This window comes from Populus alba, chromosome 5 (genome assembly GCF_005239225.2).
Source record: "Populus alba chromosome 5, ASM523922v2, whole genome shotgun sequence".
In the NCBI taxonomy this organism is placed as follows: Eukaryota; Viridiplantae; Streptophyta; class Magnoliopsida; order Malpighiales; family Salicaceae; genus Populus; species Populus alba.
In genome coordinates this window covers 14,750,230-14,776,698 of record NC_133288.1, presented here as the reverse complement: position 1 = coordinate 14,776,698, position 26,469 = coordinate 14,750,230, and the positions used below count along the sequence as shown (strand labels likewise).

The 26,469-nt window shown below is 34.5% G+C and overlaps 1 protein-coding gene across 1 annotated transcript; it reads left to right on the top strand.

The window, feature by feature from the left end:
• The first annotated feature begins 24,115 nt into the window (after nucleotides 1–24,115).
• LOC118036719 (putative clathrin assembly protein At4g40080) lies at nucleotides 24,116–25,550 on the top strand. The gene has a single exon (XM_035042519.2). The coding sequence runs from the start codon at nucleotides 24,263–24,265 to the stop codon at nucleotides 25,322–25,324; it is 1,062 nt and encodes a 353-aa protein (XP_034898410.1). The 5' UTR covers nucleotides 24,116–24,262; the 3' UTR covers nucleotides 25,325–25,550.
• The last annotated feature ends 919 nt before the right edge of the window (nucleotides 25,551–26,469 follow it).

Here is a 26,469-nt window from a genome sequence, read left to right as displayed (position 1 = left end):
ATAATCAACACACATTCTCCATCCACTCGAAATGCGAGTAGGAATGAGTTCATCATTTTTGTTCTTTACCAATGTGATTCCATTCTTTTTGGGCACCACATGGATAGGCGCCACCCATTTACTGTCCATGATGGGGTAAATGACTCTTATATCTAATAACTTTAAAATCTCAACTTTCACTACCTCTATCATAGGCAGATTCAACCTCCTTTACATTTCCCTCATTGGTTTTGCATTGTCCTCTAATAATATGTGACGCATACACATGGAGGGACTAATGCCATTAATGTTGACTAAAGTCTATCAATGGCCGTCCTGTGATCATATAACAACTTCACAAGTTTTTCCTCTTGTGCACTTGTCAAATCTTTTCCTATGATAATGAGAAGTGTATTGTTTTCACTAATGAATACATACTTCAAATTATTGGGGAAAGGTTTCAATTCTAACTTAAAGGCCTGTAAAATAAATGGCAGAATTTTTTTATGTGAAAGTTACTAAATCAATAAAGACATTACCATGGGGAACAGTTTGCAAAGCTTGCAAAGCCAATGCTGATTCGTCCATGTTTTGGGAAACACATATGTGCCTCTCCATCTCTTTTATCTTGGTAAAATCATAGCCATAGCTCAAAGCTACGCTTAATCCATCCTCACAATCAAAATCACAAACTTATTGCACACTTATCAACTTGTTCATAGCATGTGATAGAGTAAACATTGTTATAAGGATATTTCATTGCATCATGAAAATTAAAATCGATTTTTTCATCTCTTACCTCCATAAACAAAGTATCCTTATCACAATCAATCTTTGTATTGACAGTTTTTAAGAATTGTCTCCCAAACAATATAGGAGTGTTGTTTAATGAATCACAAGAATCATGTTCCATATCAAGAATATAAAAGTCACATGGAATGACCAAACTATCAATCTTGATTAGGACATTTTATATCACACCAAGTAGGTAAACAAAACTACGATCTACAAGCTATATTACAATACTAGTTTTATTCAAAGGCTCCAGACTAAGAGAATCATAAACATGTTCAGGCATAACACTAATGGATGCACTTAAATCATATAAAGCCCTTTTAAAACTAGGATTACCAATAACATATGGGATAGTAAATGCACCTAGGTCTTTTTGCTTCAAAGGCATATTCTTTTGAAGAACAGTAGATACAACTTCGCCCATGCTTACCATTTCATTAACTTTTAGTTTGAAAACTCTCTTGGGAGTACACAACTCCTTCAAGAATTTAGCATAATTGGGAATTTGCTTGATAGCATCAAGCAAAAGAATGATGAGTTCTACTTTCTTCAAAACCTCTAAAATATCTTTTTCTTTATCCTATTTCTTTGTCCTCTTTCTTTGACCTAGAAGAACTCATAGGAAAGGGTGAAATTGTTTTAAAACTGGAATTAGTTGAGTAAAGAGTTACCTTGGAGTGTTGGTCATTGTTTCAGTTTGTGGAGGAGAAGGGTGTTTCTTCTTTGTACTCAATTTGGTTTATATCTCTTCTTCTTCCTCCATGTCAATTTGTTTCGACCTTTGCCTTCCAAGTTCTTTCCCACTTTGTAGCATGATCACACTAACATTCATTTTTGGATTCAATGCTTGGGAGGGCAATTTTCCATTCATTTGTGCTTCCAATTTCCCCATATTTGAAGCTACTTTCCCCATTTGTTCTCCAAGTTGTAAATACTTGACCTTGTTTCCTGTTGAAAAGACATGACATTTTGTTGCAAGGTTATAGTGTTAGAAGCCAAAGTTTTCATCATCTCACTAATATCATCACTGGATGACGACCCATAACATTGGAGTTTGTGAATGGAGGGGGCTGTCTTGCTTCATAATTCTGTTGGGGCTGAAATCCATAAGGATGGAACTGTCGACCTTGATTGCCTTGTTAAGGCGGGTTCCCATAGCGTAAGTTTGGATGATTTCTCCATCTGAGATTGTATGTGTTGGAAAATGGATCATACTTACATTGAGGTTGTCCATTGAATGCTCCATCAAACACATTAGCTTGTTCAATGTAATCTTCTTGCATTATTGGTCACGTATCCGAAGCATGTCCTTGTAAAGAGCATATGCTACAAACTTTCATATGTTGTACATTTCCACAAGCCAAAGAACACATAAGAGAAGTAAGATCACTAACTTTATCCTCAAGGTTAGAAATATTTACCTCATTTACTCGTTTGCTTAGGAAGTCTCCACAAGTGCCAAATTGTTTGGAGTTGGCTACTATATTTGAGATCAATTGGCGTGCAATCTTGAGTGTCTTTTCTACCAATGCCCCTCTGATTAGTACTTAAAGTGCATTTTTATCAAGGTTTTGTATCATCATTTTGCACTTGAAGTATCAATAACTCCTTAACTAAAACATGTTTTATAATAACATACCTAATAATATAAGATACTTTTAATTTATGGTAAATGTTAATCTTAAATGCAGGCCTATCACATAAATGAAAGGATTGATTGATGAGTTTAAGTATTGAAATTGAAAGGACAAAGAGAGGGCCAAACTTAGAAAAGAGATGTTGGTGCAGTCCAAACTAGAACACTGTTCGGTAATTAGGTCATATCTCGAGTTCTAGATGTCCAAATGACCTCAATGTTTTGGAAAGATTCGATAAAACATAGGCCTATAACTTTCATGTGGAGTCCAAGATTTAAAAAGGTCGTTTTTAAGTCCAAATTATAGCAACAATGGAGAAGTCCAAATCTATCTTGCAGCCCAGACACTATTCAGTGTTCAGCCCATATCTCGAGTTCTAGAAGTCCATATGATCTCAATTTTTTTTCTTGGAAAGATAAAGATAATTTTCTATAACTTTCATGGTACAGTTGGTTTCATTTTTGATGTTAGCAATGATGTTTTTTTTCAGACAAGAAGATAAGGATTATCACCAGGTCAAGAGTTGGCCACTCGCTTAATAATTAGTCATCAAATCAATAGTTCCAAATTTTGGCCTATAAAAGGAGACATTTGACATGCATTTAGGCATCTTGGTTGTTTAGAGTAAGATCATGTTTTTTATTTCTTTCTTTATATTTATTGTAATTCTTAAGTTTTGCTTTCATTAATATCTTATTTATGCTTTTCATTTCCTTTCCTTTACTTAGTTAACTTGTATCTTATTTATGTTCTTATTTTGTTTATTTGTGCTTCTCTTCTTCATTATGTTTAGCTAAGTTTATTATATCAAGGTGAAAATGTTACACTAATGGTGTAAGAATAAGTATAGTGTAAACTCAACATAGACCTTAATGTTTAATATTAACATGTCTTATCTTTTTATCTTACTAATTCTTAATACCTTGCTTGTTAAATGGTTAATCTAGATTTGTGTTGTATAACACTTGGTACAACAAATGCTTAGCACTTTCATAGCCCAACCATATGGTGTAACCTACACTTGTGCTATGAAAGGAACTTGATTTGTTGTTAACATAAGTTAGCATCATGAATTCCTGATAATATTTAAAAGTTTGGGTTACTTAAATAAGATAATTAATATGATCATGTTAATAATTTATAATGAGCTATTAATGACAAATCATCCGATTGGAACCTCTTTTGTGTATGGTTTCCAGTTGAATAATAAGAGTTTATACTATACTTGTTTGAAATAACATTAGTGGATCCTCTAACATTGACATTTGTTTTTATCATTGTTTAATCATTACGTTAATCTTCCATCTCAAAGTTCTCGTCAACTTCTTCTTCTTCTTCTTCTTCTTCTTCTTCTTATTATTATTATTATTATTATTATTATTATTATTATTATTATTATTATTATTATTATTATTATTATTATTGTTATTGTTGTTGCATTATTATTGTCTATAATTTAAACAATTAACTTCCTTGTGGTTTGACCCTAGTCTTGCTGGATTATTTATTACTTTGACACTCCTATATTTGAGAGAAGATATCAATCTTTTGGTCATGTCAAGTTTTTGGCGCCGTTGCTGGGGAGGTAAATTTCTATACAAATTATAAATTTTGTTATATTTTTCTCATTTCACTTTTCTTTTATCTAACTTTTGTTTCTTGTGTTTTGTCTCCTTTTGTTTTTGTTTTTCTTTTATTCTTTCTATTCTCTTCCTACACGTGCATGAGAGTTTGGTCACATACATTAAATGATAGACTTTGTAGGGTATCCTCATCTTCTTTAGAAAACATGGTTGAAGAGGATAATCAGTAGCTTTATAATGAGAATAATCGGGTAAGAACACTTAGAGACTACATGAATCCAACAAGAACAATTGCACAATCATGTATATTTTTTCCTCCTGATGCATCTCATTTTAATTTTAAGCCAAGCATTATTCAACTTTTACCTTCTTTTCGTGGCTTTAGATCTAGAAAAATCCATACTTGCATTTGAGACAATTTGAAAGAAGCTTGTAACGCATTTATAATGACTCAAATTGTAGTATGAACACCATCATATTAAAGCTTTTTCCTTTTCTTTAAAAGATAAAGCTAAAATATGGCTACAAAATTTGAGACCAGGATCCATTCGTGCTAGGGATGAAATGCAACAACAATTTTTAAAGAAGTTTTTTCCATCTCACAGAACCAACTCTTTCAAAAGACAAATCACCACTTTCACTCAAAAATCAGGTGAAACATTTTACCAATGTTAGGATAGGTATCGAGACTTGCTTAATACTTGCCCTCATCATGGTTTTGAAACATGGAGATTGGTTTCACAATTTTATGAAGGGTTAACATCTAAAGATAGGCAAATGGTGGAATTGATGTGCAATAGAACTTTTGAAAATAAAGACCTTGATGAAGAAATGGAGTTCCTAGACTTACTAGCTGAAAATGTGTAAAATTGGGACACTACAGGCAGTTATGAGGCACCAAGTAAAACCCAACCTCATACATCTAGTGGAGGTATGTATAACCTTAGGGAAGATCATGACCTCCAAGCCAAGTTTCCATCTTTAGCTAGAAAAGTTGAGGCATTAGAATTGAAAAAGAGTGGTCAATTAAAATCTGTTAAGATATTTTGTGTCAAATCAATGAAACAAATGAACATGCAACCAATGATTGTCCAACTTTGCCTTCTTTCAAGGAATGCCTCCATGAACAAGCTCATGCTTTAAATAGTTTTCAAAGGCCCGATCATAACCTATACTCGTAAACATACAACCTTGGTTAGAGAAAGTACCTAAATTTCAGTTGGAAGAGTGATAACAATAATGCACAAACTTCACAGCCATCGTTTCAAGCACACCATAATTTTCAAAATTCTTATGGATATGCACCTCATTATGCTCCACTTCCTAGAAAAAATCTTGAGGAAACATTGCATGCATTCATTGAAAAGCAAGAAATAATCCACACTCAACTTGCTCAAAGCATGACAAGTTTTAAAAATGCTCTTGCAAAATTCACATATGCTCTTAGTTTTCAAGAAAATAGTAAGTTTCCATCTTAACCACAAAAAAATCCAAAGATGCACTACAAAGCAAATGCAAGTAGTTCCGGAAGCCAACACATGGATCAAGTCAATTCAGTCATCACTCTTCATAGTGGTAAGGTTATTGAAAAACTCACTTTTAAATCTTGTGAGAAAGATGATGTGTCACAACCCAAAAAATATATATAATTATTTGAAAGTGTAAAATTTTATGCGGTGTAATTTTTTTTTTTCAAAAAATTTCAAATAAGTTTTTTTTATATGAATACTATTGGTAAAGATATATAAATATATACTGATAAAAATATTGGTTCATTCGTAGTCCCCAATCTTTGTGATATAATAGTAGGCAAAGACTTTAATTAATCTCCCAATTCGGGTAAAGTGGTGAGTTTTGCTTGTATAAAAGGGATGTAAGTCGGAAAAGGTGCAGAAAAATATGCATTTGGACATAAATTTCTTCAGACAAAAATATGAAGTGATTAGAAGTAAAAATTTCTAAGAGATTAAGGGTACCATACTTATCATTTATAAAAATTCCTAAGTCGTTGTGTGGAACTCAATGAGGGTGAAACTATACTTGGAAATTTCTAAGTGATTATAGGTTCTTTGAAGAGTACGAGCATATAGCTTTCCTAGCATTGTGATGGGGCTTAAAAGCCTTCCACTAAAGAGTGGTGATTGGATGGTGTTGCTATTTCTACAAGCGAGACTAAGTCCATTTCTTAGAGACTAGAGCTATTTCCTTGGGGGATCAAGTCCATCCATGGAGAGTTGTGAAAATAGCATTAAGGAGATCAAGTCCATCCTATTGAGAAAGGTGCAAATAGCACTAGGGAGAACAAGTTCATCCCATGTAGAGTGGTGCAAAAAACACTACGGAGATCAAGCTCATCTCATAAAGAGTGGTGTATATAGCACTTGGAAAATCAAATCTATCCTTGAAGAGTTGTTCATATAGAACTGGTGAGATCAAGTCCATCCTAAAGAGTGGTGAATATAGCACAAAGGAGACCAAGTTCATCCATTGGAGTGTGGTGCATATAGCATAAGAGAGATCAAGTCCATCCTTTATAAAGTGGTGCATATAGCACTAAGGAGATCAAGATCATCTTATGAAGAGTGGTGTATATAGCATTGAGAAGATAAAGTCCATCCCTTGAAGAGTGATGGATATAGCAATGGAAGTTCAAGTCTATCTCATGAAGAGTGGGGCATATAGATAAGGAAAGATCAAGTTCATCCCTTGTAGAGTGGTGCATATAATAATAAGTAGATCAAGATCATTCCTTGTAAAGTGGTGACCATCACATGAAGAGGGGTACATATAACATTGGGGAGATAAAGCCTATCTGTAACAACTTGAAATTTCCATGTAATTTTCATATTTCTAATCATTATATCTTAATCTAATGGGGTAATTGTTTTTTATGCATTCTGTCTAACAATACATCTTATTATTAATTCTTTGGTTTACCATATTTACAGTAGAGTTTCTCCTATAACATATACATTTCCTCCATTCTTTTATTATCCTCTTAGGCAACACAATATCCATTAACTCTATTACATATACACAGTAGCCTTCAGTCACCCACCAATTCAATTGTTTTTCCATTTAAGTTTTTCACATTGCTTCTCACAATTCATCTTATATTCTTTCTTTTTTTCATTTACTTAAAACATATGTGTGATAGATATATATACACACACAACAAAAGAGATGCAATAAGCAAATGCTAGAAATACAATCATACCATTTAGTATATTTTAAGGTGAAGTTATTAACATAATTTTAAGTATTCATAGTACATAAAAATAAGTATCTAACAAAATTATAAATAGTGAAACGACACAATTAGTGTTGGTCCACCCTGTGTCATCTACCTGCAACATATATATTATTATAAGAGTTATTAGTCATTAAGAAGACTTATGCTCATGATTGCATTTTTGACAATCTTGCTCTAAACTTTCAACTCAAGTTCAATAATACCTCAACTTAGATGACAATACTTGTGCTCATCATTGCAACTAAAATAACATTATAAATTTAACATCTAGCCATAAAATATATTTATGTGGTTTTTCACAAGGAAGGAGAACAATATGCTTATCCAGGATTCTTTTAACATCGATTACATCATACACATATTGAATTACGAACTAGTTGTTATGGTGTTTAAGTTCATCTTTGTCACTTTCAACATTGCCTTTACAATGAATTACATAATAGATTCAACTATAAGGTTGCCGACTATACGTCACCACGTAGCAACTCATTTTTTTAATTTTTATTTCCTAATGAATAATTAATATTTCATTTCCTTAGTTATCGATTTTCTTGGGTACAATTCTTGAAGTAACCACACATATTAATCCAATGTTTACTCGTCACCATCACTGCTTAACATAATTTGTTTGTCACATTACCATATTTTCTGTTTTCTAGGTATAACAGTCGTTTGTTACATTATTACCCCCATTAACATTTACTTTGACTTAGTAATACATCAAACAATATTATATCTTAATTTGCCAATCAACCCCCTTGTTATATACATTTTTAAGCATTGGTTATGGTCTTACACAATGGTTTCCAGTATACAAGGAAGGATAGTTTCAATGGTTTCCATTATTTGGAAACAACAACACCATGGTTTGTACTTATTGGAAACAACAAGACAATGGTCTTCATTTAGAACAAAGACAACCATATGAATTCCCTTTTTACTAGGGACAATTAGAAAGTAACTTTTGTTGTCCATAATTTAATTTAAAGGACTTGTCAACTTAAATAGAAGTATACAGAAAGGAGAATCTACATCATCATCTTATAATTAACCAAATCGTACTTTACTTCCTTGGTCATCATTTGTTTGGGCAATGAAACATCAAAAGTTTCCATATTCATAGATATTGGTAATTAATCATCAAATATCAATTTATATCTTGTCTTTTTCTTATCCTTAGTCACTGATATTGCGGCCACTAAGTAACATTCTTATCTCATCCATAGTCGCTGATACTATGGCCACTAAGTATAATTCACTCATCCCCTTGCAGATGCTAATAATTTTGGCAAACCCATTTAATTGCCAACAAATTCAGCTATTAATATCTTTCTACCGAGTTATCTTTGATATTTTACTCCACATCTTCATACAATCTTATACCGCATTATTTTATTTGAGCTATGTTCAACAAATAATTGATGACATGTATTATGGTTTAGGAATCCTTGTACAAATAAGTTCTTCCATGCATAACTATTCATTCCTAACTATGATCAATTTTGTATATGGTTCTTTAAACATTAATTTTGATTGTGAATAACACCTCATACTCTTTATTTCATTGTGTTAGTAAACAATTTCAAATGAGATGGTTCACAACACTTATTACCGGTAATCCTAGTATGGACCCTATTGTTACTCAATTTTGGACCCCATGTGCTGGAGACAGTGTATACCTTTTTTGAATTGAGTGTAGGAGTTTAGCCCATGTTTGCTAGAAGATTGACAAAAGTAGAGAAATAAATATTATTTTTTTTGAAACCTTGTTTGAGTTGTTTTTTGCTCTTTTTATCCTTCCCTTTTACTACCCAAAATCGTCAGGTTTTCTTCGGTTGATCAAGAGTCTTCATAATTCTAAATTTGTTTCTTCTTTTATCTGGTCTTTAAGGTTGGATAAATCCCTCAGAATTTGCACTAAAAAAATGGTTATGCTGCTGTCGTAATTTTTTGTTCCAACTTTGGTTCTGATTCTGACTTAGTTTCTTACAATATCTGACCATCCTAGCTATTTTTGTCACTTATGACATGTTGAAAAATAGACCTACACCTTTATTAGGTCCTAGGGATCGTTGTTCTTAGGGCAGATTCTCAGTCAGATTTTGATGCTCAACATTGTTAGATCAAGAACCTTTTTGACCAACTAAATTATTGCTAGATTCTGTTCTCTAAAATAATTTTATCTCACTTCAACTCCTTCATCAAAGTTGTAGTCCTAGACATGTAGATAATTTTGGGCTTTTGAATAACTTGATTTCAATATTAGAAGCTCAAGATATTCTTGTTTGAATATCTAATGAGAAGGTAAAGAATTCTACCGCGAGAAAGATCCTGACCTGAGTTTTGCACTAAAAACTCTATTTTAATCACAAATTTTGTTGATTTGTTCTTAGATCATACTCTCAGTCATATCAGGATTCTTGGCATTTGTCAGTTTCTGAATTAGACCTGGAGATCCTTTTTGACCAACCAGATTACTACCAGATTCTGTTCTCTAAAATGATTTTATCTCACTTCGACTCCTTCATCAAATTTGTAGTCCTAGACGTGTAGATAAATTATGGATTTTGAATTGCTTGATTTCGATATCAAAAGCTTAAGATATTCCCATTTTAATATCTAACGTGAAGGTAGAGAATTCTGTCGCGGGAAGGATCTATCCCAAGTTTGCGGGACTGATTCAAAGGATTTTTTTTGGACCAAGGACTGAATCAAAAAGTGCTAAAATGAGGGATTGAAGTGAAGAAGGATATTGAAAGTTAGAGAGGGAGGCTGGATCATCATAAATGATAGGATTTTTACCACACCGAATAAGGAAGATAAGACTTTTTTCTCATCTGATTTCTTTCCTTTTTTCTCTCCAAATTCCTGTTGTTTTCCTTTATCATCACGCCTAATTTTTTAAGCTGCAACCACGTTTTTATTGCCTCATTTCAAAGGGAGCAACTGGCCCTATGGAAGGAAGGAAAGAAGCCACACCATCCTCTAAAAAACTGGAAAGAAATCAAACATTAGAATTAGAATATTTAAGTTTCCTTTTTGCATTTTTTTTTGCTACAAATCAGTAAGGATTTGCATCCTAGAATTAATGCATTGAACTTTTCCTAAATAGAGATATATTTAAACTATATATAAGCCCTTCTAATGACCTAACAGGGGCACAAAAAAGAAGAGGAAAACAGAGAGAAAAGAGCAAAAAAAAAAAAAAAACTGCCAAAGACAGAAGAGAAAAACGCAAGAGAGGCAGGGAGTAAAAAACGCAGAGAACAGAAGGAGTTTTTGTTCGTTACTGTGAAAAGAAAACAAAAAGGAAAAGAAAGTAGAACAAAGAAGGAGGGAAAGATAAGAGAAGAAAACAAGAAGAAGCAAGGAAAAGAGGCCAAAACCGGCGTGGCCATCGCTTTCACTATCCAGAAGCAGCAACCATTGGCTGAGTGCAGAAGCTTCAACACTTGTCATCTTCGTCCTTCTCAGTGCCAGCTTTCAAGAAAAGGAAAGCAGAACAGAGAAGAAGGGAAAGAGAAGAGAAGAAAACAAGGAGAAGAAAGGAGAAAGAGGCAAGCAACACAAGAGAACGCTAGACGAACGTAGACAACGGAGGAGTGAAAAAAAAGGCATCGCCAACAAACTAGGTAAGCTGTCTTTTTATTCTCAGCTTTTGCATGCATTCTTAGTTGCATTTGTTACTGTTCAAGTGAAATTTAATTCACTTGAACAGTAACCAGGCAAGGTATGTGTATTTATTTATTTATTATGTTTTTTTTTTTGTATTGTAAAAATAGAAATCTAGTATTTAGAATGCCCGGTTTTCAAACACAATATGACAAATATACATATATATCAAAAATATATTTTCTTGTGTGTTGCATACAGCCAATACCCTAACATGTTTTGAATGCTCTTTTTTATACAAAAAATATTGGAAGTTTTGAAAATGTGTTTTCGCATGGATTTCTTAAACACAACAAAAATTATTTTCTTGTATTTCTGGATTTTACAACATGTTTGTAAAACTCCAAACGGTAGTGGCCAATATTCTAAAAAATATAAAAATCTTATTTTAAGGGGAATTCATCTATTATTCACCGCTAATGTTTGGATAAAGAAATCCTTAAAGGATGAATATCCAAAATATTATTGGGAATAATTTGTTATTATTCTATGTTAATTTTTGGATAAAGAAACCCTAAGTGGTAAATATCCAAAATAATTTTCTAGGAATAATAAATCCTCACACATCCTTGAAAGAAGCATTGATTATAAATCGAGGACATTTCAATTTTTTTTTACTTGACGGTTTACGAGCCATGAGAGTATAAAATACTAAGGAAAAAATAAGCTTTTAAAACGCCCTAGATTTCTAAATTTTTGTCCCTCCTCCTTGCAATTTACAAGTCGCAAACTCTTGAAATATTAAGGGAAAAATGAGCTTTTAAAACACATGAAATCTCCTTGGATTTCTATTTTAATAAATTTAGTTTAAATCAAACCTAGGAAAACTGATGTGATTAGAAAGCACCAACACCATAGCAATTATAAGGCAAACCAAATACCCAACAGCTTACCTTAGATAGGGTGTACTATGGGTGCTAATACCTTCCCTTTACGCAACCAGTCCCTTGCCTTAGAATCTCTGAAAGACCAGTTAGGTTTTCTAATGACCATAATACTAGGTGGTGACTCCCATACAAAAAAAAAAAAAAAAAAACTGAAATCAATCGATGGTCGCTGCGAGGGTGCGACATACCCCATTAACTAGAGTTAACCTCATCCTTTACTCCTGGCTATCCAACATAGATATCATTAGCCAAAGCTAATCTTCAATGCTTATTCTTGGCTATCCAACATGGATTCCATTAGCCAAAGCTAATCTTATCATTCATTCTCAGCTTTCCAACATGGATACCATTAGTCAAAGCTAATCTCATTAATGAATCCTGGTTACCCAATATGGATACCATTAGCCAAAGCTAATCTCATCAATGAATTATGGTTATCCAATATGGATACCATTAGCTGAAGTTAATTAGATCATTTAATCCTTGGTGTCGAATATGGATACCATTAGCCAAAGCTAATCACTTCATTATTCATTATGTTTCATAAGTAATTTTAGGAATATAAAGGAACTATAAATGTCAGGCTTCAAACATGAGATAATGTTAATGCTTCATTAAACTGCTAGACCGTTTCTTATTATTATTATTTTTAAGTAATTGCATTCTTATAAATGTTTAATACTACGACATGGATGTCACACCAACAAGGTGCCTAGGAAACCCAATACACAGGAACCTATTTTTGCAAGGAATCATGTAGTTGCATTCTAAATCATGATGTATTTTGTATGAATCAATGTCCAAATTTTGGCCTATAAAAGGAGGCATTTGCCATGCATTTAGGCATCTTGGTTTTTCAGATCAAGAGCATGCTGTTTATTTCTTTATTTATATTTTTATAATGTTTAAGATTTATTTCATGTTATATTTTCCTTAATCTCTTGTTTATGCTTTTCATTTCCTTTACTATACTTATGTTCTTATGTTGTTTATTTATGTTTATTGTCTTCATTATGTTTAGCTAAGTTTATTATGTCAAGATGAAAAGGTTACACTAATAGTGTTAGAATATGTATAATATAAACTCAACATGAACTTCAATATTTATATCCAAGAAAGTTTGTTATTAACATGCCTTATCTTATTATCTTACTAATTCTTAATACCTTACTTGTTAAATGGTTAATCTAGATTTGTGTTGTATAACACTTGGTACAACAAAGGCTTGGCACTTTCATAGCCAACCGTATGGTATAACCTACACTTATGCTATAAAAGGAACTTGATTTGTTGTTAACATAAGTTAGCATCATGAATTCCTGACAATATTTAAAACTATGGTGTTACTAAAATAAGATAATTAATATGATCATGTTAAAAATTTATAATGAACTATTAAGGATAAATCATCCGATTGGAACCTTCTTTATGTGTGGTTTCCAGTTGATTAATAAAAAGAGTTTATACTATACTTATTTCCAATACTATTAGTGGATCCTTTAACCCTGACAATTATTTTATCATTGTTTAATACTTACATCAATATCCCATAAAATTCTCATAAACTCTTTATATATATATATATATATATATATATGATTTGTAATTTATATAGTTCACCTTCTTATGATTCGACCCCGGTCTTGCCGAGTTATTTATTACTTCGACACTCCTGCACTTGAGAGAAGACATCAATCTTTTGGTCGTGTCAAGTTTTTGGCGCCGTTGCCGGGTGGTAAATTTCTATACAAATTATAAATCTTGTTATATTTTTCTCCTTTCACTTTTCTTTTATCTAACTTTTATTTCTTGTGTTTTGTCTCCTTTTGTTTTTGTTTTTCTCTTCTTCTTTCTATTCTCTTCCTACATGTACATGAGAGTTTGGTCACATACCTTAAATGATAGACTTTGTAGGGTATCCTCATCTTCTTTAGAAAACATGGCTGAAGAAGATAATCAATCGTTTTATAATGAGAATAATCGGGTCAGAACACTTAGAAACTAAATGAATCCAACAAGAACAATTGCGCAATCATGTATATTTTTTCCTCCTGATGCATCTCTTTTTAATTTTAAGCCAAGCATTATTCAACTTTTACCTTCTTTTCATGGCTTAGATCTAGAAAACCCATACTTGCATTTGAGAGAATTTGAAGAAGTTTGTAACATTTATAATGACTCAAATTGTACCAGGAACACCATCAGATTAAAGCTTTTTCCTTTTTATTTAAAAGATAAAGCTGAAGCATGGCTATAAAATTTGAGACCAGGATCCATTCGTGCCTGGGATGAAATGCAACAACAATTTTCATCATATAGATAATGGTTCATCTAGCTCTTAGGAAATCAAGACCATCTCTTGAAAAGTGGTGCATAATGCACAAAGGAGATCAAGGCCATCCCATAAAGAGTGGTGCATATAACATTTAAGAAATCAACCCTATCCCCTTAATAATGGTGTATATCGCACTACGGAGACCAAGTCCATCCTTTGAAGAGTGGTGTATATAACACTCAAGAGATCAAGCCCATCCCTTGAAAATGGTGTATATAGCACTTTGAAGATCAAGTCCATCACTTGAAGAAAGGAACATATAATAATATAGATATCAAGTCCATCATATGGATAGTTATGCACAAAATAGTGGGGAGATCAAGCCTATCTATTAAAGAGTGGAATATATAGGACTCAAAAGGTCAAGTTCATTAGTTAAAGACTAGTACATATAGAACTAGAGAGATCAAGTTCATTTAATGAAGAGTGGTTCATATAACACTTAGAAGATCAACTTCATCCCTTGAAAAATGATGCAAAATGCACAAGGGAGATCAAGGTCATCCCATGAAGAGTGATGCATATAACACTCAGGAGATTAAGCCCATCCCTTAAAGAATGGAGCATATAACACTACAGAGATCAAGTTCATCCTTTGAAGAGTGGTGCATATAGCACTAGAAGTTCAACTCCATCCCTTGCAAAGTGGAGCATATAATAATATAAAGATCAAGTGCTTCTCATGGATGGTGACAGATATAGCACTTGGAAGATCAAGTCCATCACTTGAAGAGCGAAGCAAAAAATAATATAGAGATCAAGTATATCCCATGGAGAGTGGTGCACATAACATTGGGGAGATAAAACCTATCCCATAAAGAATGGTATATATAGGACTTAGAAGATCAAGTTCATCAGTTAAAAAGTGGTGCATATAAAACTAGAGAGATCAAGTTCATCCGGTGAAGATTGGTTCGTATAACACTTGGAAGATCAAGCCCATCCTTTGAAAAGTTGTGCAAAAAGCACAATGGAGATCAAGGTCATCCCATGAAGATTGGTGCATATAACACTTAAGAGATCAAGCCCATCCCTTGAACAATGGTGTATATAGCACTAGAGAGATCAAGTCCATCCTTTGAAGAGTGGTGTATATAACACTCAAGAGATAAAGCCAATCTCTTGAAGAATGGTGCATATAACACTAAAAAGATCAAGTCCATCTCTTGAAGAGTGGTGCATATAGCACTAAGAGATTATTTGTGATTCGTTGCCAAAGTTGAGTTGTGTGCAGGGAATTTGTGATTCGTTGCCGAAAATGAGTCATTTATAGTGAATTAGCATTCACTGCTGAATTGTGTGTTTTGCAACAAATTTGTGATTCGTTGCCAAAGTCAAGTTATCTGTAGTGAATTTGTGATTTGCTGCCAAAACTGAGTTGTTTGCAGCGAATACTAATTCATTACCGAAATGTGTGTTTTGTAGCGAATTTGTGATTCACTGCCGAAGTTGAGTTGTCTGTAGTGAATCAGATTCACTGTTGAAACTGAGTTGTCTGCAGCGAATTAGCATCCGCTGTCGAAATGTGTGTTTTATAGCAAATTTGTGATCCATTGTTGAAGTTGAGTTGTCTACAGCGAATTTGTGATTCGCTGTAGAAACTGAGTTGTCTACAGCGAATTAGCATTCGCTATCGAATTGTGTGTTCTGCAATGAATTCTTGATTCGTTGCCAAAACTGAGGAGTTTGTAGAAAAATTATGATTCCCTGCCGAAACTGAGTTACTTGCAGCGAATTAGCATTCATTGTTGAATTGTGTGTCCTACAGCAAAATTGTGATTCACTGCTGAAGTTGTACTGTTTGCAGCAAATTTGTGATTCGTTACCCAAATTGAGTTGTCTGCAGAGAATTAGTGTTCGCTGCTGGAATTGTGGTGCCAACACCAAAACAATTTTCAATGTTGAATTAGGCAGCCTACAGCGAACCAGTTTTCGCTGCTGATTTCTAAAATAGGCCTTCCGGGCATAAATGACTTAAATGCTAGTAATAATTTCATGGTATGACGGTGTAAAATATGGAACACTTGAATGTGATGAACTCTTGAAATAAGTATGGTGATGAATGTGATTCAAAAATACAAATGTACTGATTTATGGCCATTGATGTCTTATGTGCTACGGTCGAGATCAGACCATCGTCAAAACAAGAACAACTCACAGGTGGAGCAGCTAGGTGACTTTCACCTTCCTCTTTTCATAACATTGAATAATGAAATACTTTATCATGAATGTTATCGTATTATATTAGTACAAATATCAGATTGCCAAATGCTTAAATGTTGACAAATGGTTGATTAGCTTTGACTAATCGCATCCAAAGGGGTGATCGGGACATATGAATGATTAGCTTTGGCTAAGGGCATCTGAATGGATGACCAGGATAAATAAATGATTAGCTTCGACTAATGGCATCCAAAAGGACGACCGGGACAAATGAAGGATTAGCTTCGACAAACAGTTGATTAGCTTTGGATGATGGCATCCGAAGTGGATGGCCGAGGTGAGTGAACGATTAACCTTACAAATGATTCCTTAAGAGGATAGCCGGATTTAAGATTATGGCCAATTGCAAGAATTGGTGCATTTATATTTTCTACAAGTTGTTTATACCAAGTACATGAAGGAACTATAAATGTCACGCTTCAAACATGGGATAATGTTAATGTTTCATTAAATTGTCAAACCGTTTATTATCATTATTATTATTAAGTAATTGCATTTTTATAAATGTTTTGTACTGTAGTAGGGATGTCACACCAACAAGGTACCTAGGAAACCCAATACACGGGAACCTACTTTTACAAGGAATCATGTAGTTGCATTCTAAATCACAATGTATTTTGTATGAATCAATGTACTAAATGTAAAACTATTATTAGATCCTTTTTGTTTGAATTCGTGATGACTATTAGTAGGATAAAAATGCAAACTCATTTCTATGTAAGTATATTTTTAATGTGAACTTCTAATCATGTAAACATAATATTATGTGTTTATGTAAGATCCACCTTTAAATGAAACGTTGATTGTTGATGTATGGATTGTATCTTGATGATGTGGGGGAACAGGTTCGTTGATTACCAACATGAAGTGTCTTAAGTATAAAAAAGAAATTACTGTTGTTTTGGGCTTGAAAAGCTAGGTCATTACATAGTTCTAGGAGATCAAGTCCATCACATGAACACTAGTGTGTATGGCACTGGGCAGATCAAGGACATCCCTTTAAGAGTGGTGCATATAGCACTAAAAAGATCAAGTACATCCCATTAAGAGTGGAATATATAACCCTGGGAAGATCAAGTTCATCCATTGTAGAGTGGTCCATGTACAACTGTAGAGATAAAGTTCATCCTATGCAAAGTGGTTCATATAGCACTAACGATATTGAGTCCATCCCATAGGGAGTGGTGTACATAACATTTGGGAGATCGAGTCCATCCCATGGTGAGTGATGCATATAGTAATATGGAGAATGAGTCCATCCTATTAAGAGTGATGTATATAACACTAGGAAGATAAAGTTCATCCCATGCAAAATGGTGCATATAACACTAGGGATATGGAGTCCATCCCATAAGGAGTGGTGTATATAGCTCCTAGGTGTTCGAGTCCATTCTATAGACAATGGAGCATATAGCACTAGGAAGAACAAGTCCATTCCATAAAGAGTCTTGGATATAACACTAGGAAGATCAAATCTATCTCTTTGAGAGTAGTGCATATAGCAATGGAGTGATGTAGTTTATCCGTTGGTGAGAGGTATAAAAAACACTGCAGAGATCAACTCCATCACTTGGCAAGTGGTGCATATTGCACTGGGAGATTAAGTCCATCCTATTGAGAGTGGTACATATAGCATTGGGAAGATCAAGTTCATCGCATAGAGAGTGGTGTATATAGCAATGAGTGGTGCATATGGCAATGAGGAGAACAAGTCCATTCTATGAAGAGTGGTGTATATAGCATTAGATCGATCAAGTCCAGCATATAGACAGTGGTGTATATAGCACTAGGAAGATCAAGTCTATCCCTTTAAGAGTGGTGTATATAGCAATGGCGAGATCAAGTCCATCTCATTGAGAGTGGATCATTAGTTGTGGTGAGTGGCACATATAACACTAGAGATACAAAGTTCATCCCATAGAGAGTGGAACATAAAACATTTGGGAGATGAGTCCATCCAATGGGGTATGGTGTACATAGATTTGAGAGATCAAGTCCATCCCATTGAGAGTGAAGCATATAGCACTAGGAAGAACAAGTGCATTCTATAAAGAGTGTTGCATGTAGCACTAGGAAGATCAATTCCATCTCTTTGAGAGTGGTGTATATAGCAATGAAGAGATGAAGTTTATCCTTTGAAGAGTGGTGCTTATAGCACTAGAGAGATCTCAACTCCATCCATTGAAAAGTGGTGCATATAGCCTCTAGAAGATCAAGTTCATCTTATAGAGAGTGGTGCATAGAGAACTGGGAGGATTGATTCCATCCTATGGGGAATGGTGTATATAGCATTTTATGATCAAGTACATCCCATGGTCAATGGTGCATATAGCAATAGGGAGAACGAGTTCATCCCATAAAGAGTGGTACATATAGCAATATGAAGATTAAGTCCATCCCATAGAGAGTGATGCATATAGCATTGAGGAGATCAAGTCCATCCATTTGATAGTGGTGCATATAGCATTGGATCGATCAAGTCCATCACATGGATAGTGGTGTATATGACACTAGGAAATCAAGTTCATCTCTTTGAGAGTGGTGCATATAGCACTAGCAAGATCAAGTTCGTCCCATGGAAAATGGTGCATATAACACTGGATTAATTAAATCTATTGCATGGATAGTGGTGTATATGGCACTAAAAGATCAAGTCAATTCCATGGATAGTGGTGGATATGGCTCTGTGAAGATCAAGTTTGTCCCTTTGATAATGGTGCATTTAGCACAAAAGAGATCAAGTCCATCCCATATAGAGTGGTGTATATAAAACTATTTAGATCAAGTCCATCCCATGAGGAGTGTTGTTTATAGCAATGAGGAGATCAAATCCATCCATTGGATAGTCATGCATATAGCACTGGATCACTTAAGTTCATTCCATGGATAGTGGTGTATATAGCACTGAGGGGATCTAGTCCATTCCATAAGGAGTGGTGTATATTGCATTTTAGAGATCGAGTCCATCTAGTGGGGAGTGGTGCATATAGCAATGGGGAGAACAAGTCCATCCCATGTAAAGTGGTGCATCTCTAGAAGATCAAGTCCATCCTATGAACAGTGGTGTATATGGCATTAGACAGATTAAAGGCATCCCTTTAAAAGTGGTGCATATAGCACTAGGAAGATTAGGTCCATCCCATTGAGAGTGAAGTATATAACCCTAAGAAGATCAAATCCCATCCCTTAGAGAATGGTCCATATATGCAAAGATAAAGTTCATCCTATGCAGAATGGTGCATATAGCACTAGGAACAATGAGTCCATCCCATAAAGAGTCTTGGATCTAACACTAGAAAGATCAAGTCCATCTCTTTGAGAGTGGTGCATATAGTAATGGAGTGATGTAGTTTATCCCTTGGTGAGAGGTGTATATAGTAGTGTAAAGATCAACTCCATCACATGGAGAGTGGTGTGTATTTCATCAGGAGATCAATTCATCCTATTCAGAGTGATGCATATAGCACTGAGAAGATCGAGTTCATCCCATAAGGGGTGGTGTATATAGCACTTGAGAGATCAAACACATCCCATAGTGAGTGGTACATATAGCAATGGGTAAAATAAGTCTATCTCTTGGAGAGTGGTGCATATAACACTAGGAAGATGAGGTTCATCCCATAAAGAGTGGTGTATATAGCATTTGGGAGATCGAATCTATCTCATAGTGACTGGTGCATATAGCAATAAAGAGAATGAGTCCATCACATGGAGAGTTATGCATATAGCACTAGAGAGATTAGTCCAACCTTTTATGGGTGGAGCATATAGACCTGAGAGATCAAGTACATCCTTTAGATAATGGTGCATATAGCCTTAGAGATATGAAGTTCATCCCATGGAGAGTGGAGCATCAAACACTTGGGAGATTAAGTCCATCCTATAGGGTGTGGTGTATATAGCTCTTGGTAGTTCGAGTCCATCCAATAGAGAATGGAGCATATAGCACTGGGGAGAACAAGTTTATCCTATAAAGAGTGTTGCATATAGCACTTGGAATATCAAGTCCATCTCTTTGAGAATGATGCATATAACAGTGGAGTGATGAAGTTTATCCCTTTGAGAGTGGTGCATATAGCACTAGAGACATCAACGTCGTCCTTTGGAGAGTGGTGCATATTTCACTAGATCGAGTCCATCCTATAAAGAGTGGTGTATATAGCATTTTTTAGATCGAGTTTATCCCATGGTGAGTGATGCATATAGCAATAATGAGAATGAGTCCATCCTATGAAGAATGGTGCATATAGTGCTATGAAGATCAAGTCCATCCTATAGAGAATGATGCATATAGCATCAAGAGATCAAGTCCATCATTTGATAGTGGTGCATATAACAATGGATCGATCAAGTCCATCCTTTGGATAATGGTGTATATGGCACTAAGAGAATAAGTCCATCCCTTTGAGAGTGGTGCATATAGCACTAGCGAGATCAAGTTCACCCCATAACAAGTGGTGCGTATAGCGCTGGAACGATCAAGTCTATTCCATGGATAATGGTGCATATAGCACTGGGGAGATGCAGTTCATCCCTTGAAGAGTGGTGCACATAACATTGTAGAGATCAAGTCCTTCCCATTGAGAGTGATGCATATAGCATAGGGGAGATCAAATCAATTTAATAAAAAGTGGTGTATATAGCATTGAATGAATCAAGTTTATCTCGTAGAGAGTGGTGCATGTAGCACTAGGGAGATCGAGTCCATCCCATTGAGAGTGGAGCATATAGCCCTGGGGGGATCAACTCCATCCCTTAAAGAGTGGTGCATACTACACGAGATCGAGTATATCTCATAAAGAGTGGTTCATATAGCATTGGGGAGAACAAGTCCATCCCATAGAGAGGTTCATATAGCACTAGGGAGATCAAGTTCATCCCATAAAAAATGGTGCATACAACACTAGGGATATCAAGTTCATCCTATGAAGAGGGAAATTCAAGAAACTCATATTCTTTTCATGGTTTATAAATCCTAAGGTGATCTGAGTGATAGGTATTGAAACACTCCATCCCACTAGTAAGATATTGTTCACTTTGATCCATGGGCCTCACAGATTTGTTCTTAGCAACCACGCGTGGCTCCAAAACGCGTCTTGCTAGTCAAGGTGAGCATGCTCATATAAGGCCCTCCCCCAAGTCCTCACCTGCCGATGTGAGATATTACAGGTATGGAGGAAGTTCTTAGGGGGAAACATGTCTTTGAGGTTGTAATAAGATGTTGACTTCTTATATCCTAATTACTTCACTGGGATGGTCATTGATGCTGGTTGTCCTTGTAAAACAAGGAGGTTCATGTCGTAGCAAACAAGCATCTTCAATTCATATGTGATTTTCCATGAATTGCTTTTCTTCGGACAAACTTTTATTTGTTAAGTTATAAAGTTTTCTTCAGAAGGCATGTTCCTTTAGACTCACCCTATCAAGGCTTCTAAGGCTACTTGCTCAAGCAATTCTTCCTTCTTGAGCATCTCTCTATTAAATCTCTTCAAATATGTCTATTTAGATTCACCCTCTTGTTGGGCAACACTAAAACGTTTTTTGGAGTTTTTCTTGGCAGATATGCTAGTATTAAAGCGTGTCACTAGCTTGGCATAAAGGTCACTAAATCGTTCAATAGAGTTTGGTTCAAAGTTGCTATACCAAGCATGCAAAAACCCTTTAAAGGTTGTAGGGAGTATCTTGCACATTAAGTCATGATCTTGGATGACCAACTTTAAAATATTGTGCATATTTTTGAACATGCTCCCTTGGGTTGGTTAAGTCATCATATATATCTAAACTTATTTCTATAGAAATGTAGTCCTTGTGAAATTAAGTGTTCAAAATGTCTCTTAGATATGCTTATGCACAAATTGTCTTGTAATTCTTTGTTTGTTGGGCTCTTGGGATCCTAGGGAGCTAAGCGTAGAACAATGATTACAGTGGTTAGTGTTCGTCTCTTGGTAACTAGAGGGAGTTCATTCGAAGTATTTTCTTTATGCATGGGTGTCACAATGGTGCAAGTGATCCCTTTAGGAACTCTCGTGAATGTCATTCTTCCTGGTCTCCTCTAGGTAATGTAATCTTTTATGGGCTCTTGGTGTTGTCGGTGGCTATAGTGTTAAAGCATTGTGTGTTGTTGAAGGTGTTAAGACTTGTTCGGGTGTCAAGGTTTGGTTTTGCCCTTGGGTTTCCAACATGGCCTGGGTGAACAGATGCACCTAACTAGTGAGTTGTTTTAGCTTTTGCTCGGTAGGAGTGTTTGGAATAACAAGTAGACTTGTCTCGCTTCCTAGCCCATGCAAGTATTAGTTGTGTGCCATGGAATGGTCTAGAAATGTCAAAAGCAAACTTCATGAAGAAACTAATAGCTTTTTTGATTAATTCTCACAAACGACGCCACTGATGATGTTTTAAAAATCCAAGTAGTCTAAGAACAAGGCTTCTAGGTTCGATAATTGGTTAATTAATTGGCCCTAGCAATCTCATTCATTCTTATATATATCAAAATGTAAGTATGTATTATAGATAAAAAAAATATATATATATCAAGGCTGGTGACCCAACAAGTTCATATACAGACATGAATAATTTGCCTAACATAAAGCCAAAAAGCTAACAAATGCCTTGACATACTGCAACCATACAAACCTGAAATCAGACAGGTTAGCAAAGAAACCTATTCTATGACAGGTTTCTAAAATAACCAGCCTTGAAGTTGATTCTGCATAGCAATACACAGCTATCTTCCAAATTTCATCTCATATGTCTGCCACACGGAAGAACCTGCTTGGATTAGCTACACGCCTATGCATCGCCTATGCAGTAGCATTGCATGCATCAAAACTAGACCACATGAAATGAATGAAACCAGACCTCATCAAAAACATTGTTCATCTTCCTCAAACAAAAGCAGCAATTCCCATCCAAAGCAATCTCATCCATTCTTCCTAGCCAAGGTGATTGATAGTTTATACTTAATGCTTGGTAGGTCAAAGCGGCTTATGGTTAGTACCTATAAGAAGTTTTTTTTGGTGGATATAAGGACTCTTATAAATTTAAGCAAATATCTTTTAAGAGAGAGAGTACAATAATATTATAGAAAGATGCTTTGAAAATATATATGCAGTAGAGAATAAAGATTGCGAACCTTTATCTTGAAGGATTCATAGTTTATTTATAGCTTATAAGTTTTGTCCTTTTATGAAGAGATGGAGCTAGAATATAACTTTATTTTTTGTGATATTTTGAGTTATATTCCACTTATTTTATTTAGCTAAAAAAATAGACTTTTTAATATATTTAATAGTATTGGTGAAATATAAACTTATTTAATTAAGTATTTATAAACACACTTTTGATTTAACAAAATTAAGAACGAAAAACTCGTATTATGAATTGCACTGATAGGTGAATATAGCCTCCTGAATCCAATATTAAACCTTGATGTGTATGTGAGAACAGCTAAATGAAAAATACAAGTCAAAGGTGTCGTCACGTAATATTGAACAAATGTTTTTGTTAGTCATGATAGGTGTCTTTGGTGATGTCAGTTCTTGATATAAATGTCTAATTAATGCCTATCTTAGAATAACTAGTCAAATTTTATTACATAATTTTGACATCCTAACTAAGATCAATCCGAGTTGTTGAAAAAAAAAAAAAAAAACACGAGGCTGAAACAAGAAATGGTAAAACTAGTATGGCTTGACCCCATGTACGCGCTTGCCAAAAGATATTACTATACATTTAATTTAACTGTCTTCATTAGGCAATAATTTTATTTTATTTTTTTGGTTTAACATTAGGCACTAATTATATAAACAGCAACCGCCTCATTCAAAATATAGAAAGAGCTAATTGTACTCTTCTTCGTAAGCATCTGTTAAGCTCTGCTATACCTCCTTCTGAAGTCAATGGGCCACCGCAAGAAACTAAGGACTGTGATCGACATCCTCAAATGCCTCACCTCCAATATCAAAGCCACCCTATCAACAAAACGCAACACCAAAATACGCATAGCTGTCCTCCGTGCCACCACTGCACGCAACTCTTCTTCCCCACCATCAGATAACCGCATCGCTGCGGTCATCTCCTTCGGCCGTGGGTCTCGCCTCACCGCATGTGCATTCATTGAAGCTCTCATGGACCGTCTACAAGGCACAAAAAACCCTTCCGTTGCCCTAAAATGTCTCTTCACTATCCATAGTATCATAAAAAAGGGCCCCTTTATTCTTAAAGACCAGCTTTCTTTTTATCCGTCTTTTGGTGGCAGAAACTTCCTCAACATGTCAAAGTTTCGGCAAGATTCGGACCCTGAAAGGTGGGAATTGGCATCTTGGGTTAGATGGTATGCAACTGTTATAGAGCAAAATTTTATTGTTTCAAGATTTTTGGGTCATTACTTAAATTCTTCTTGTTCTAGTAATAATAGCAAGGATGATGAAGACAAGGCTTCTGCCTTATTGAATAAAGATTTGTTAGGAGAGTTAGATGTTCTAGTTGATTTTGTTGAAGTAATATGTGAGGCTCCTGATTCTCTGCATCTTCAATTGAATAACTTGGTTTATGCAGTGATTAGATATGCTGGTGAGGATTATAGAATAGTCCAACGAGAGATTTTAATCCGAGTTGTAGAACTCAAGGATAGAATGGCAAGTTTGAGTTGCAATGAGTTGACTCAGTTACTCGGTTCTTTGAAGAGGTTTGAGGATTGCAAAGAGAGGCTGCGTCTGTTGTTTGTTAACAGGGCAAGAAATGATGCTCTATGGGAGTTTATATGTGGGGCAAAACTTAAGATCATGGAAATGGGTAAATTAAAAAGTTTGGTGAAAATGGAAAGGACAGACGGTTCCGGCGAGTTAACTCGGTTCCGAGAACGATTTGGCGAATTAAGACAGCTGGTCCGGTTGAATACTAGTGGTGGCTGGTTCGGTATGGACAGGGTTCCAGCTTCGACTATGTCGACTATGTTATGAGGCATAAGGTGACGTGTGTGGAAGATTGAATAGATATTTTTTTTTAATCCTTTCCGATAATGACTCACCGAAAGTGTGTATTTGAAATTTTTATTTTTAAAAAAATTAATGTGAATATCCGCGTTGTGTATTTGAAATTTGGGGACATGGGTAGTGGTTTCTTAACCTATGAGCCACTTTCCTTTTTTTGCCTTTTTCTTTGAATATATTTGCCTCGTAATGTATCCCTCTTGTGTTCATGTTCTCTTGACATGTTATATTTTGGAATTTCAAATTCAAAACCAGGAATTTACCAATGAAAAGGCAGTGATTGCAATGGTGAGTCGGAGGCCATTCATGTCGGTTTAATGCTGACTAGGGATGTCAGCATTAAAAAAAAAGATTAAAGGGGTTCAACGCCAATAAATAGATCCATACCCCACATGGACTTATTATCAATGTCGAGCTTCTGATCATTTTTCATCTTGTCTAGCGCGCGATCACTTGTAGACATTATCTATTTAGGCGGCCCGTGTTATAAGACAAAACTCAATAATATTATTTATAATAATAATAATATTTAATTTGTATGTTAAAATTTTTATTTTTTTTAATCTTTCAAAAAATTATGGTTTTTTTTAAAAATAATAATAATAATAATAATTTTTAATTTTACAATTCAAATCAAATCTATAGTTGTTTCTTAATATTGATAATGATATTTTTAAAATTTATTAATTACTTTTTTAATTATAATAAAAATAATACTATTTATAACACAAATAATAATATTATATTTTTTATATTAATACTTGTAATTATAATAAAAATAATTATATTTATAATACAAATAATTATATTTAAAAACATAAGATTTAAAAATACTAGGTCCAGACGCACGCTATTAGCCTTGGATACTAATATCAAACTAAAAGCATTGAGTCTTTTATAAAATTTGATCATAAAAAAACTCCATAATGAATTGTAGGCCTAATTACAATAAGGGTTATTTTAAGTTATTATATAGTTAAGCTATCCAACATATGAAATGAAATGTCTTTTAATAATTTTAATTCCATACAATTATTTAGTTATATTATTAATTTATTATTTTTTTTGAAAGTTGATACATATATTTATGTTGCAAACAGCCAATGTAGTAAGAG